Here is a 14,983-nt window from a genome sequence, read left to right as displayed (position 1 = left end):
TCCTCGTATATCTCCCCGAAAGATCCAATAATAATGTAAATTCGTAAAATGAAACTTTGTTGGAAAAAAGTGTGGTTCAGAGAACTGGGTTGCCCATCCACCATGTCTAAGCACAAAACCAAAAAAATCAAAATTTATTATGTGTTTGGTATTATTATTTTTGCCGACTTATTTTACTTTTCAATATATTTTTGCTATTATTTATAGGTCTCACTGCACTTTTTGGTACTATTAATGAGTTTTACTGTACTATTTCAACTACATTTTACATTTATCAATAATATTTTCAGCAAAAAATTTTCAGTTTCAACTAAATAATCTATTTCCAAACAAATTCTTAGTGTAAAGTTACATGATGACAATAGATGTCACTATTTGCTTAGTGTGCTACTTAGTGCGAAGTTACTATGCACTATTTAGTGCGAAGTTACTTAGTGCAGATATTTTTTATCTATAAGAGTAGATTTAAAAAAGAAAAAAAAAATTTTACATACTTAAAATATAAGTTATATTTTAAAATACACTATAATCTTTATATTACACTATATTTTATTAAAGTTTTAATTTTAATTCTTTTTTCACTCAAAATAACAATTATTTACTCTCTTTCTTTATTCATTCACAAGATAGGTAAAGAAAAAATAAAAAATAAATTGTATTAATGTAAATTTACATGATAATAACAATACAGATTTCTAAACAATTTTAACTCTTTTGTACAAAAATATGTAAATACTGACAAATTTTTTAATCTTTCACCATCTGATGAGAGACGACTATAATGCCCACTTTATTTTTTTCTCTCGGTGCCACAAAATAGTCATTAAAGTCCTAATAGGCCTTATCATCTATGGACCATTAGGTGTTGATCTACTTCAGGCAATATAAATATAACCCATTCGGAGAAGTGGAAAACACCACTAGTTACACAGAAAACATTGCAGCGACAAAGAGAGATATATAAATGGCAGGGCAAGAAATGGGTACCAGAGAAAGCAGGTGGTCTCTTCAAGGAATGACCGCTCTTGTTACCGGTGGAACCAAAGGAATCGGGTTCTTTCTCTGCCTATTACTTTTTTCTTCTTTTTTTTCCTCCCTCTAAATTGCATTCTTATTGAATATTTCTAAACATGGATAAATGGCCACTTTAAAGTGACATTTATAGTAACAATTTAAAATAAAATAAAAAGTTGATGCGAACAAAAACCAACAGAGGAAAAAGGCCACCTCATTATATTTGGTTTTGTAGCTCTAATTAAAGCCTGGTTGTTTATTTATTTATTTTTTGACGTCAATGATGGTGGCTAATGGCTATACTCTTCCATGGTGGATGGGGTTGTGCCCCTTTGCAAAGGCTGTTATATCCAACCGGTTATTAGGAAGGATCTTTGTTATACCTTCGGTTTGGCCAATAATTTAACAACATAATAGCATTCAGCCCTATTTCTATCCAGAGTTGTGTGTGTGTGTGTGTGTGTGGAGAATCTTGTATCCAGTTTAATTCCTCTATTTTACACTTAAAAAGAAGTTTTTGTTTTAACTTTTGTTATGTGAAATTTTGGTATCAGAGTTATATCAACCCAAATCCATAAGTAAACTAAGGCCAATTGTACTATAGCTTTTTCTTTTTCTTTTTTTTTTTTTTTTTTTTGGGGGGGGGGGGGGTGTGGGGGCGCTAAAGTGTTACAATTGTATATGTAGTAGTCCCTAGATTTAGTGATACTTGCTTTAAGACTCCAATCCTATATATATATATATATATATATATATGTATATATATATATATATATATCTTGTTACACACTATTTATTGCACACTTCGTATATATCTTCTATGAAATCATATTTTCAAAACACATTTTCAAATAAAATAATGAAATTGTGAAATTGTATTTTGAAAACATGATTTAACAATATTAACTAAAATCGTATTTTCAAAACAAATTTTTAGCTTATATGGTGAATGTGCAATAACTAGTATGTGATAATCTTTACCTTTTATATGTATATATATATATATATATATATTGTGGGGCCAGAGAGTTTGTGACCCCAGCCCATTTCATGTTAAAGCCCAAGGCTTGTGCCGAGGAGATACAGGGCCAAGGACGCACCATGAGAGTCGAGGACGGCCTAAGGAAATGGCCGAGGACGAGCTCCTACTTGGCATGCCATAAATGCCCCTAAAAGGAAGAGTGATCACAGTGCGGAAACAGCACAAGTAAAAGGCTGCCAGTACTGCAATAAAGTATTCTGCACCTGACAGGACCATACTCTTCAACTTTTGCAACCTCCCCCCAACCACTCTAGGTATGGGCTGACAGGACAACTCTTAAGTTCTAGGAAATTGAGCTTACACATGGACGCTGGAAAGAGGGTAAATGCCCGTATAAAAGGATAAGAGAGGCAGTGTGAAAAAAGGGGGGGTGGGGGGACAACTCGTCCTCCCAGCCATGGTGTCCTAGAAACAAGGAGAATAAGAAGAGCATAGAGCTCCCCAAACTCCTCGGACGAGATTCACTGACCAGAGCCAATCCGAACTACCGTCCGGTGACCAAGGCCTAACCTTTCAGACCCACGCTCTATAAGTGATATTGTTTGGGCCTTTTTACATGCGAACCCAATATCATTTTGGGTCGTTACAAATTGAGTCCTTACAATTGGCGCCGTCTGTGGGGAAGGCTTGTGTGTTGGCACAGGCGGTAGGTTGAGACAGTCCCCTTGTCATTTCCAATAGCTAGTTGTAGTGTTCTAGCGTAAAGTTCCACTAAGAGCTACATTTCTTCACTAGGGGCTGCGCTTCATAGCATCAGCAGCACAGATGGTTCTAGGGGCTTGGCCGAGGAGGTAATCCCCCTAAACCAAGGTCCCACGCCATAGCCGAGGGGTTAAGTCCCCCAACTACTTAAAAATCAAGTTTTGGACAGAACCAAGGTATTGCATGGTCCTCGGACTCAAACCTATGGGGAAACCAACTACTTAAAAATCGAGTTTTTGACAGAACCAAGGTATTGCATGGTCCTCGGACTCAAACTTATGGGGAAATCAACTACTTAAAAATCAAGTTTTGGACATTACCAAAGTATTGCATGGTCTTCGGACTCAAACCTATAGGGAAACCAACTACTTAAAAATCGAGTTTTAGACAGAACCAAAGTATTGCATGGTCCTCGGACTCAAACCTATGGGGAAACCAACTATTTAAAAATCAAGTTTTGGACAGAACCAAGGTATTGCATGGTCCTTGGACTCAAACCTATGGGGAAACCAACTACTTAAAAATCGAGTTTTGGACAGAACCAAGGTATTACATGGTCCTCGGACTCAAACCTATGGGGAAACCAACTACTTAAAAATCAAGTTTTGGACAGAACCAAGGTATTGCATGGTCCTCGGACTCAAACCTATGGGGAAACCAACTACTTAAAAATCGAGTTTTTGACAGAACCAAGGTATTGCATGGTCCTCGGACTCAAACCTATGGGGAAACCAACTACTTAAAAATCGAGTTTTTGATAGAACCAAGGTATTGCATGGTCCTCGGACTCAAACCTATGGGGAAACCAACTACTTAATAAATCTAAGTTTTGGACAGAACCAAGGTATTTCATGGTCCTCGGACTCAAACTTATGGGGAAACCAACTACTTAAGAAGAATGTTAGGTTACTCAGACCTACAGGAAGATCATTTACTAAAAGTCGGATTAAGTTCTAGGCATAATGAAGATCCCGATCTGTCCTTAGAGCCTCAGCTCTAAGGGAATTGATGTAAACGAGCGTTTGAGCTCGGCATGATCGTACCTCGGTCCTCGAATTGGATACCAAAAAAGGACCAAGGCTACAAAAGCCATTAGGAAGGCGGCGAAACACTCTAAGTACTTGGCGGCCCACATGGACGGTCCACCTTTGAACCACCCATCCTCGGATGGTTACCTCCTACACCGCACCGAGCATTCAGCTGTCATCTCGACTATTTTGGGGTATGTACCGCTTTCTCAGGTCGGCATTGTTGTGCCGAACAGCTTTAATAAGTTCGTAATAACATCTTTTTCTTAACATCTTTTCCTTAGCAGGGGTTTCAGCCCTAAGTATTGTTTTTTTTTTTTTTTAGGACGGCATTATCAAGCCGAATAGCCCGATAAGTACAGAATTACATCTTTCTTTCAAACAAAGGTTTTTTCCCTAAATATCATTTGTTCAAGTCGGCATTATTGTGCCGGATAGTTTCAATAAGCATAGAGCAAGGTCTTTTTATTAACTGGGATTTCGGCCCTAAGCATCGTTCAGAATATAAAAATAAAAAAGAAGTCATATGGTAGTACGTCTATTCACGGCATAACCATTTCAGGAAGAAGAGGTAGAATATACAAAATAAAGTAATGTTGACTTTTATTAATATAAAGAGGTATTACAGCGTACAATGAAGGGCTTAAACAAGCCTATACAGAAAACGAATTGCAAAAATAATAATAAAAAAACAAACAAACAAACAACCAGAAGTCTTTTTAAGCTCTGCTCCGAAGTCTTTCCAAATTTTGCCCCAGTAGCACCCATATTGAGAGGAGGACCTCCCTTGGTGGAAGAGGAGAAGAAGAGGAAGAAGGAAAAGCACTAGGATGGATCTGGTGATGGGAAAGAAGAAGAAGGGGAGGCAAAATGAGGCACCAGTGAAGGAAGAGAGGAAGAAGCAGGGATACTTTGTCTCTGCGTCAGTCCTGACTCCTAACACGCTGGTGTCATGTTAGCTATGCTCATAAGAGAGCGGCTGGTACTGATAATGGGTGACCCCAGCTCAGTCGCACCAAAAGTTTGAAAAGACGAGCCCCTACTTCAGATTTTGGGTGAAGGGAGGATGAGAGGTATCTTGAGTCTCTGCCATCCTTGCCCTGACCAAGCCATTTTGAGCTTCAGAAGAACATGGCATTTCTGGGAAGGGTATGGTCTCTTCATTCCCGCTCCTATCTCGGACGTATCACAATTCAAGGTGTAAGCGAGCGGATAAGGGAAACTCTAGGGGAGGCTAAGGGTTTTAGACTTTAAAAGGATTAAAAGGTCTCCGTGTAAGAGAAGTAACCTCTTGCCTTTCTTCTTATATGAAGGGCAAAACGGGAGGCGTTTAATCTATCCAAATTTCAAGAAAATCTGTAAACGAGAATATACCCACTCCACTTTCCCACATCGTCAATAACCGTTGGATTTAAATGGTCTCGTAAAGGAAAATCATTAAAGACGCGTCTCAAATACTGAAATGGCAGGAGCGCATCGTGAATGAATTCAGAGGAATGTCTCGTAGTCCGGCGTGTTTCCTAGATAGATGAAGAGACACCTGCATTGATGAAGGGCAGATCTAAGCAGACCGCAATAAAGACGTGGTATCACCAAAACCCTCCTCTCCGACCAAGAGGTCGGACAGTAGGATTTTGAGGGGCTATTGTGGGGCTAGAGAGTTTGTGACCCCAGCCCATTTCATGTTAAGGCCCAAGGCCTGCGCCGAGGAGATATAGGGCCGAGGACGCACCATGAGAGTCAAGGGCGGCCTAAGGAAATGGCCGAGGTCGAGCTTCTGCTCGGCATGCCATAAATGCCCCTAAAAGGAAGAGTGATCACAGTGCGGAAACAGCACAAGTAAAAGGCTGCCAGTACTGTAATAAAGCATTCTGCACCTGACAGGACCATACTCTTCAGCTTTTGCAACCTCCCCCCAACCACTCTAGGTATGGGCTAACAGGACAAGTCTTAAGTCCTAGGAAATTGAGCTTACACGTGGACGCTGGTAAGAGGGTAAATGCCCGTATAAAAGGATAAGAGAGGCAGTGTGAAAAAAGGGGGGGGGGGGGACAACCCGTCTGCCCAGCCATGGTGTCCTAGAAACAAGGAGAATAAAAAGAGCATAATAGAGCTCCCCAGACTCCTCGGACGAGATTCACTGACCGAAGCCAACCCGAACTCCCGTCCGGTGACCAAGGCCTAGCCTTTCAAACCCACGCTCTATAAGTGATATTGTTTGGGCCTTTTTACGTGCGAACCCAATATCATTTTGGGTCATTACAAATTGAGTCCTTACATATATATATATATATATATATAGATTTTTTTTTTTTTTTTTTTTTAGGAACAACCCAACACAGGCTGAAAATATATAACTAAACCAAGTCTTTTACAACATAATTCAAGATATTTGGAGGAAAAACCTTGCCCCAAACTCTTAACGGAAAAGAGAACCTAGCATCCCTAGCTAATGCATAAGCAACATAATTACCCTGCCGCCTCACATGATGATAGAGTAGGATTGAAAATAACCCCCTATAGACGTGAAGTCTTTTACCAAGTGTCTAGCTAGTGCATTTGAAGCCTTCCCTGCCTGCAAACTCTTCACCACAAGGTCTGCATCTCCTTCAAAGCACACCTTGCGAAAGCCGAGTTCCCAGGCAAAGAGAGCAGCTCTATGGGCCGCCAACATTTCCAAGATCTCCACTGATGTTGGCATGGGAACTTTCCCAGATAGAGTAGCTAACACCTGCCTCTCATTGCTGCGAATAACCATCCTAATGCCGCTCTCCTGCTCCTCCCCAAACATCGCCTCGTCGAAATTCGCTTTCACTGATCCCATAAGTGGAGACTGGCACTGCACTGGTGTAGCCCTTGTCTGAGGTTCTTTCCATTGCTTCCCCTATTGGAACTCATCTAACAGGACAGTGGTGGATTGGGCAAGCTTTAAGAGTGGTTGGGCTAGTTCGTTGAGTCTCTGTTTATTTCTTCTAATCCAAATCAGCCATGCAATCATGGCAAACTCCTCCAAGCTTTTTCCTTCATCCTTTATGATGCTAACCAGATCGCATAGTGATTTGATGCACGGGAATTTACTCCTAACCTTTGCAAAAGATTGCACCCACCCCTCTCGAAGATTTTCACAGTTCCATATTGCATGTAGCACGTCTTCTTCCTTGCACTTGTACTATTCACATAGAGGGTTATCTAGCACTTTCCGTCTCTGTAAGCTCACCTTAGTTGGGAGTGCATTTGAGCAAGCTCACCAAAGGAGCACCTTGACCTTGTTTGGGACTTTCAGCCGCCAAATGCACTTCCAAAACCGCTTCACCTCATCAGCATTGGAGCTTGATGGTGTGGCCTTCATTTTAGTTTCACACAACATTTGATAACCCGTTTTTACTGAGTAAGCGCCTAACCTGCACCTCGACCAAGTAACATTGTCCTCCTGGTCTGTGACATGTACTGGAATGCTCTTGATTCTTTGTGCTTCAAATGGCAAAAAAAGGGCTTCCACTAGTTCGTCATTCCAACCCTCACCCCTAGTTGCCAACAGTTTTGCGACTTCCCAATTTGAGGCAACCCCATTCTTTGGAGAAAGAATACAAGCCAAGTCTTCTCCAGGTAGCCATCTATCTCCGTAGACTTTAATCTTCTTTCTGTTTCCCACTCTCCAAAGCAAACCGGTTTGGACAAGATTTCTAGCCTTAACAATGATTTGCCAAGCATATGATCCGGAGGCAACCTTTGCGTCAAAAATTGACCTGCTTGGAAAGTATTTTACACTAAAAACCCGATAAAAGAGAGAAGACCGATCCACAAGTAGTCTCCACACTTGCTTTGCAAGCATAGCCTCATTAAATTTTTCCAAATCTTTAAAACCCATACCCCCCAAGGCCTTTGGTTTGCACAAAGTTTCCCAATTCTTTCAATGGATCCTTCGTTGATCTCCCCTTTGCCCCCACCAAAATTTCCTTGTCATCATCTCAATATCATTTAATAATCTGGATGGGAGTTTGAAACAACTCGGGGTGGGCCTGCTAAAGAACACGGAAGTTTTTTCTCTATTCAACTTTTGCCCTGAGGCTTGCTCATACAAACTCAAAATACGTTGGATAGCATCCAAGTCACTCATTGTAGCATGGCAAAAAAGTAGAGTGTTGTTGGCAAAGAATAAGTGAGTGATTTTTGGGCCATTTTTGCAAAGAGAGAAGCCCCTAATAGCTTCGGACCCGGCTGCCTATTGCAATTGACAATTTAGAACTTTAGAAGAAATTAGGAATAGGTACGGAGATAAGGGATCTCCTTACCTAATACCCCTTGTTGGTCGAATATCTCCCTTTGGCACTCCATTCACTAGAATTGAGTAGGAGGCTGAATTTATACAACTCATGACCAAAGCCACCCATTTCTCATTAAAGCCTATCTTTACCATAGTTGCTTCCAAGAAACTCCACTCCACCCTATCGTAAGCCTTGCTCATATCAAGCTTCAAGGCCATGAAACCCCCTTTTTTTGCCTTTTGGTTCTTCATGTGGTGCATGGTTTCAAAGGCTACAAGTATATTATCGGAGATTGCCTTGTCCGATTGGAAGGCACTTTGTGATTCCGAAATAATCAGAGGTAACACCCCCTTGAGCATGTTAGTAATCACCTTGGCAACAAGCTTATAAATGATATTACATAGAGATATAGGGCAAAATTCTGAAACTTTTGAGGGACTTTTTACCTTAGGTATAAGGGTAATGAAGGTTTGATTTATTGATGGGGGGATAACACCCGAGGCGAGGCAACTCAGTACTGTGTCCGTCACATCATCGCCTATTGATTGCCAATAATGTTGGAAAAAGAGAGGTGGAAGTCCATCCAGACCCGGCGCCTTCAAAGGTTCCATTTGCTTTAGGGCCATGACCACCTCTTCCCTAGTATACTAAGCATTTAGTGATTGGTACATCTCATCCGAAATAGAACAAGGAATACCAGCCACTACTTCCCCTATCCTGCACGGGTTTGAGGAGGTAAAGAGTCCTTGGTAATAACAAACCAAAATATTTGCAATCCCATCCTCATCCGCACATACCTACTATCCTGGATCTTCAAGAGAGTCAATTTGATTTCTTCTAAACTGATGAGAGGCCCTACTATGAAAGTATCTTGTGTTATTATCCCCCTCTTGCAACCATAGAGCTTGGGATCGTTGTTTCCACATTTGTTCTTCGCTTACTAGGAGCTTAAAATCTCTCTTTTCAACCTTTGGACCCATGCCATGCTTCCACCCCTTATTGCGGCTTCCTCGGCAACTCTTAATTGCTCCTTTTTCTCACTAAGGCGTCAAGTTACATTGCCAAAAGCAACTTTGCTCCACCACTTCAAATTCCTATGACATCTATCCACTTTTCCTTCCACTCTCTTCATTGGGCTGCCTTGGCAATCAAAGGACCATTCATCCTCAATCGCTTCCCTACAACCCTCATCCCTCATCCACATTTGTTCAAACCTCCATGGCTTGTTTACTTTTTTTGGGATACTCGCTAAATAAATCATAATCGGTTTATGATCCGAAGTACCACTCTCCAAATGGACCACTTTTGTAGCCGGGAACATTGCTAGCCAATCCATTGTACTAACCGCTCTATCAAGTCTCTCCCACACCGTATGCCCCTCACCTTGCTCATTGCACCAAGTGAACTTGTTACCACTAAAACCTACGTCTTGAAAACCACACTCATCCAACACATCCCTAAAAGCCTCCATTTGCCTACTTGGTCTATGCCTTCCCCCTAATTTCTCATGGGCTCTAGTAATTTCGTTGAAGTCTCCTACACACAACCAAGATAAGGAAAATTTGGAATTTAGTCTTCTCAAGGTAGCCCAAGAGATATGGTGGTTACTTGTGTCGGCCTTGCCATAAAAACCCGTAAACTACCACTCCTCCTCCTTTCCTTTATTAACGACAGCATCAATATGATTCAGGGAATATGTGTCCACCAAGAAATCCATTCTTTCTTCCAAAAAACCACCACCCCTCCACCCTTCCACCCCTCCTTTCTCTAGAAAATTCTATCATACCATCAAACTTTAGCTTATCACGTAACTGAGTTAGCCTAGCTTTTTTCAGCCATGTTTCGACTAGGAACATGACTGAGGGAGAATGAACTCGAATTAGATCACCAAGCTCCTACTCTGTCTAAGGGTTTCCAATCCCCTAACAGTTCTACCTTAAGAGATTCATTGTTGTTGGCAGGGCTGCACCATAGCCTCTACCATTAAATCATTTAGTTCATGACTAGAATGGAAACTAGCCTCTTCTTGCATGGTAACTCACTACAGTCCACCTCTGAAGCTAACCTTTTAGTATTTTTTACCCCCCCCCCCCCCCCCCCCCCCCCCCGGGCGCCACATTTTCAATGGGACGTGCATGGCATTTTTTCCTAGTTCTTTTTACCTTTTCCACCTTAGCACCATTATTGCTACAGCCCTTAATGTTTGAAATATCACACAGTGTAGAGTGGGTAATAGGGACACTTACCAAGTTTGCCTCATGCACCAGTGACTGTGAAAAACCCTCTGTACCAGCCACGTTCTCTGCATGCCTATCCAAGTTTTCTGCATGCCTATCAGCTAACTTTTGGGTAGACTCATCAGCTTTCTTGGCTGGCTTTTGATCCTTAATTCCCACAATTTCCTCTTCTAGGTTATCCCCTAAAAACACGCCCCTAATCTTGTCAAATTTGCCCATCACCATGTCAATCTCCTTAAGCCTTTCCTCGAATCTTTCCCCTGATTCTCAGTCACTAGAATTCACTAGCTCAGCGATCAGATCCACTGAATCAGACTCCGCAGATGTTCCATTAAATGCCTCCTGGAATCTCGCTGTTGCCTTGGTTTGTGCGTGCGTCATCGTGGGAAGTTGGTCACTGTTTTGTTTTGCTCTACCGACGAGTTCATCCCACGCTCTACAGCCCCCTGTTTTTGCTGGGCTTTTTTTGCAGCGTAGAAACCCGATACCTTCACCACAGGATTTCTTCCCTTCACAAAAAGAGCTGCACGAATCCATGCCCCATATGCTTGACTCTCCTTTGTGAGATTACCTTCACTCTCAATCCATAGATCACAGTCTCTGTCCCTATGGTTCAGGCACCCACACCAGTAGTAAATATTGGGTAGTCTTTCATACTTGAAAGACACCTAACTTTGCTCACTGTGAGACAGAGATATTTACCTCCCCCTACACAGAGGTTTATTTATATCAATGGTAACCTTCATCCTCAAAAAACTCCCCCCATCCTTCTCTCTCTCATCAATCTCTTTCCAAACCGTTCCAACTACTACATAGAGTTTTTTAGCTACTGCTTTTTTCATGAACCTTAATGGAACATCGTGAATCTGAACCCATATCGGAATCTTATCAAACTCTAAATGCTTGAGAGGGACTTCCTTATCATATCACTACAATACCACGAGGTGTTTATCGAAGCTCCACGGGGCGTTGCTCATTATCCTCTCCACCTCTTCCTTCTTTTCAAACGTAAACAATAACACATGGTCACTACTTCTCCTAACCTCAAATCCTTTCATAGACCTCCACAGGGGACTGAAGCTTCTAGTCACCGCCTCAATATTTAGTGCCCTCCTTGTTAGAAACTTTGTTGCCATGGTAAAGTTCTTAGTTGATAACTTATTGTCCAAACCCAACTCTTCACCCTCCCTAGCGTTCAAGCACATTTTCTGCCAATGTTTGTAAGAGTGTCCATATTTCTATTGCACTCGCCTCTCGTGTTTCCCAAAACCCCAGCAAAAGAAAAACTAACAGCTAACTATCTCCAAGCAATTAATTGCTTGAGTTACACAGAATCCTCCTACCAGGAACAGCAGCTTATACAGCCCAAGGGAAGTCAACTGGTGCCCCAACGACGCCTCCTTAGTGACAGAGAAAAAAGTTGTCCTTGCTGATACTTGTCTGTGGATGGATATATAAAGATAGATATATGTTCTTTTGTGTACCGTTTAATCCCTAAATAATTTAGCCAAAAAAAAAAAAAATTCCTAAATACAATAGAATGCACATTATTCAGTTTTTTTCTTAGTCCCTAAGTTTTTTATCTACTATTACTTACTAGTGCTACGTCTTTTGACCAGGTATGCTATTGTCGAGGAATTGGCAAGTCTGGGAGCTACTGTACATACATGCTCTCGAAATGAGACCCAACTCAATGAATGTTTACATGAGTGGAAGATGAAGGGATTTGGAGTCACTGGTTCAGTCAGTGATGTAGTATCTCGAACCCAACGAGAGGAGCTAATGAGCAGAGTCTCCTCTATCTTTAATGGCAAACTCAACATCCTTGTAATTTTAAGTCCTTAATTTATTTCCTGTACATTGCATGGCATTTTAGAGCATATATCCTACATTCTTTTCTGTATTAAAATCTTTGACTTCCAATAAAATTGCTTATTTAGGGTGGTCACAAATCATTTTTAAGAGTAAAAAAGTTATAAAATTATAAAATTTATATATAATAATTATTTTTTTTTTCTTTCAAGTCAGAATGGTCACAGAACCACCCTGTCTGCCCTGAGTTACTTGAAACAACTTAAATGGCATTGGAATTTTACTTGTCCAGAGCCACTTCATTTGTGCTTTTATAGTGAACATTCAATTTATAGTTAATGCTATTTGGTTTTAGATTAACAATGTGGGAACGAACATATCGAAACCAACGTCGGAGTACACAGTTGAAGATTTCTCATTTCTAATGTCTACCAATTTTGAATCTGCTTATCACTTTAGCCAACTTGCTTATCCTCTTCTGAAAGCTTCGGGAGCAGGAAGCGTTGTTTTCGTTTCTTCAGTTGCTGGTGTAGTTTCCTTAAATATTGGACTATCTATATATAGTGCAACTAAAGGTAATTTCTTTGTACTATTTGATTTTTTTTTTTTTTTTTTTTTTTTGGGTAAGCTTATGTTATAAATTTTAGTGTGACATTAACTGATAGAACAATATATTATATGTTTACATTCACCATTCATATAAAGTATATAATGTTGTACACATTTGTTTAGTTTACAATGTATAGTGTACATGAATAGTGCATGTAAATAAAACCATAATATTCCTAAATGATACGATCGACTTTTGTCTAATTTTCATTTGAAGGAGCAATGAATCAACTTGCAAAAAATTTGGCATGTGAATGGGCAAAGGACAACATTAGGATTAACTCTGTTGCACCATGGTTTATCAAAACCCCCCTTGCTGATACAACGGTAAGATTCCTCTTTCCTTGCATGTGATCAATTGTGCTTGAAGATTGTTAAAATCTGGTCATTTTTGAATGTCTTAGGGAGATATTAACTTGGAGTTTTTGGGTGAGGTCATGATGTTACGTTTTGGACATCATCTTACTAAAACGCCTTAGTCTATAGGTTTGACACTAACTATGCTATACTCCAATAATTAGGACATAATTAATCACTCACCCTTATGGCTTATATTCAGTTGAAGAATAAATCATTCATACTCACATTTGCAGACAAGATGGACATTTTTTACCTTTCAGAATTAGTATTAATGCTATTTACTCTTCAATTAAGTACATGTTCAGTACAGGAGGATTCAGACTAATCGGGAGATTAAGACATTAGGCACCTTTACTGGAATGCACACTCTCAATATACAAACATTTGTACAAATACTGATTGAATTTTTTCATGTGCTAAGAAATGTGAACAAGTTACTGAAATTAACCCTACCATTCTAATATCTTGGCTCCTTCAGAGAGGTCATTATCTGAGTTAAATGCCAACCTAAAACTGGAAAAAAAAGGAAAAAGAAAATTTGAAGTTCATGAATCATGATTACCATAACAAAATTATATTCTCTTTTGTAGTATCTATGCAATGAAAAATTTTTGGAGGCTGTTATCTCTCAAACCCCTCTTGGACGTATTGGAGAGCCAAAGGAGGTTTCTTCCTTGGTGGCATTCCTTTGCCTTCCGGTATCTTCTTACATAACTGGTCAGACTATTTGTGTTGATGGAGGGGTTACTGTGAATGGCTTCAGCTTCCCATGAGCAACAGAAAATGATGTTAAGACACACCTCATTGGAAGATGTTTTGGTGTACTACATCAAGGCATGTTTGTAAACCCATGAATAAATGCTCGGCTACAAACTATTGTTAAGCAAAGAAATAAATTAATATAGTTAACTAGTTGTGTTCATAATTGAAAAAAAGAAAAAGAAAAAAAGAAGGGTATGTTGTAATTAAGTGGGATGCACAAACTTTTCTCTCCTTGGCATTTTCTGAAATTATTGTGTGGTATTTCCATCTAAATTCTTATCTTGTATTCTTAAATTTATAAATACAAAGCATATATGTTCCAAGAGCCTGAGTGACAATTTACTAATATTTTTATTTGGTATCAATCATTCGGTCATCATGGCTTCCAACTCTTCCTCCTCTTTTTCATCCATTATCAATCCAACTAAAAACTTTTTAAGTCAATATCGTACCAGATGCCATTTTGGTTTGGCCCAAAAAAAAAAAAAAAATTCAATACCAATTAATAGCAATGCACCTTTTTGGGGTTATTGATCCTTATATATGTGTGTGTGTGTTAATGACTGGAAAAATCTCACAGATGGTTTGAAGGTCACTACTAGCTTAAAGAATCCACTATAAAAAATTGAGATTACAAAGTACAAGGAATATACTCAATTTCACTGTTAACATTATCCAAATACAATTCCAACTCAGTTGGACTACTCTTCCAAGTGAACCTCCAATTCATGACTAATTTCACACAATCAACCCTTCTTGATTGTTGAAGTTGTCATTTGAATCATTATGTGTTGTTCTTGAGTAAATTACCGATTCTATGCATGTTTTGGAATATTTTTGAATTTTTTTAGTTTAAATTTGAAGTATTTTATTATTTTTTTAATAAAAAACTTGAATCATAAATTAAAAGATGTGTTAATCAAAGTGAATGTTGAAAAGGTTTTTGTTAGGTTCTAAAGATTTAAGATTAAATGTTTAGATTCCTATTTTGTGTATGTTGGCAAATCGAGAACAAAAACATGTCTAGATTAGGTGTTAGACATTGCTCTAGGTTGTATAAATCAAGATTCAAGAATATTCAAGCTGCAAAAAGGAGAGTTCAAGTTCAGTGAAGCTTGATCGATCGAAAGTTAGATTTGACCAACCGAAAAC

The 14,983-nt window shown here is 39.6% G+C and overlaps 1 protein-coding gene across 1 annotated transcript; it reads left to right on the top strand.

Moving 5' to 3' along the window:
* The first annotated feature begins 861 nt into the window (after positions 1–861).
* Positions 862–14,104, top strand: LOC115985483 (tropinone reductase homolog At2g29170-like). Its single transcript, XM_031108427.1, has 5 exons — positions 862–1,053; positions 11,908–12,115; positions 12,456–12,675; positions 12,927–13,036; positions 13,660–14,104. The coding sequence occupies exons 1-5, from the start codon at positions 965–967 to the stop codon at positions 13,840–13,842; spliced, it is 810 nt and encodes a 269-aa protein (XP_030964287.1). The 5' UTR covers positions 862–964; the 3' UTR covers positions 13,843–14,104.
* Positions 14,105–14,983: the final 879 nt, after the last annotated feature.

The sequence above is a fragment of the Quercus lobata genome, chromosome 1 (assembly GCF_001633185.2).
Source record: "Quercus lobata isolate SW786 chromosome 1, ValleyOak3.0 Primary Assembly, whole genome shotgun sequence".
NCBI classification, from domain to species: domain Eukaryota; kingdom Viridiplantae; phylum Streptophyta; class Magnoliopsida; order Fagales; family Fagaceae; genus Quercus; species Quercus lobata.
This window is presented reverse-complemented; position numbering and strand designations above follow the sequence as displayed.

What these genes read in the sequence shown, in the direction of transcription:
- LOC115985483 (XM_031108427.1), top strand. Translation starts at nt 965, where the DNA reads ATGGCAGGGCAAGAAATGGGTACCAGAGAAAGCAGGTGGTCTCTTCAA. An exon ending in ATGGCAAACTCAACATCCTT is followed by an intron (nt 12,116 to 12,455) that starts GTAATTTTAAGT and finishes ATTTGGTTTTAG; the next exon opens with ATTAACAATGTGGGAACGAA. An exon ending in CCCCCCTTGCTGATACAACG is followed by an intron (nt 13,037 to 13,659) that starts GTAAGATTCCTC and finishes TCTCTTTTGTAG; the next exon opens with TATCTATGCAATGAAAAATT.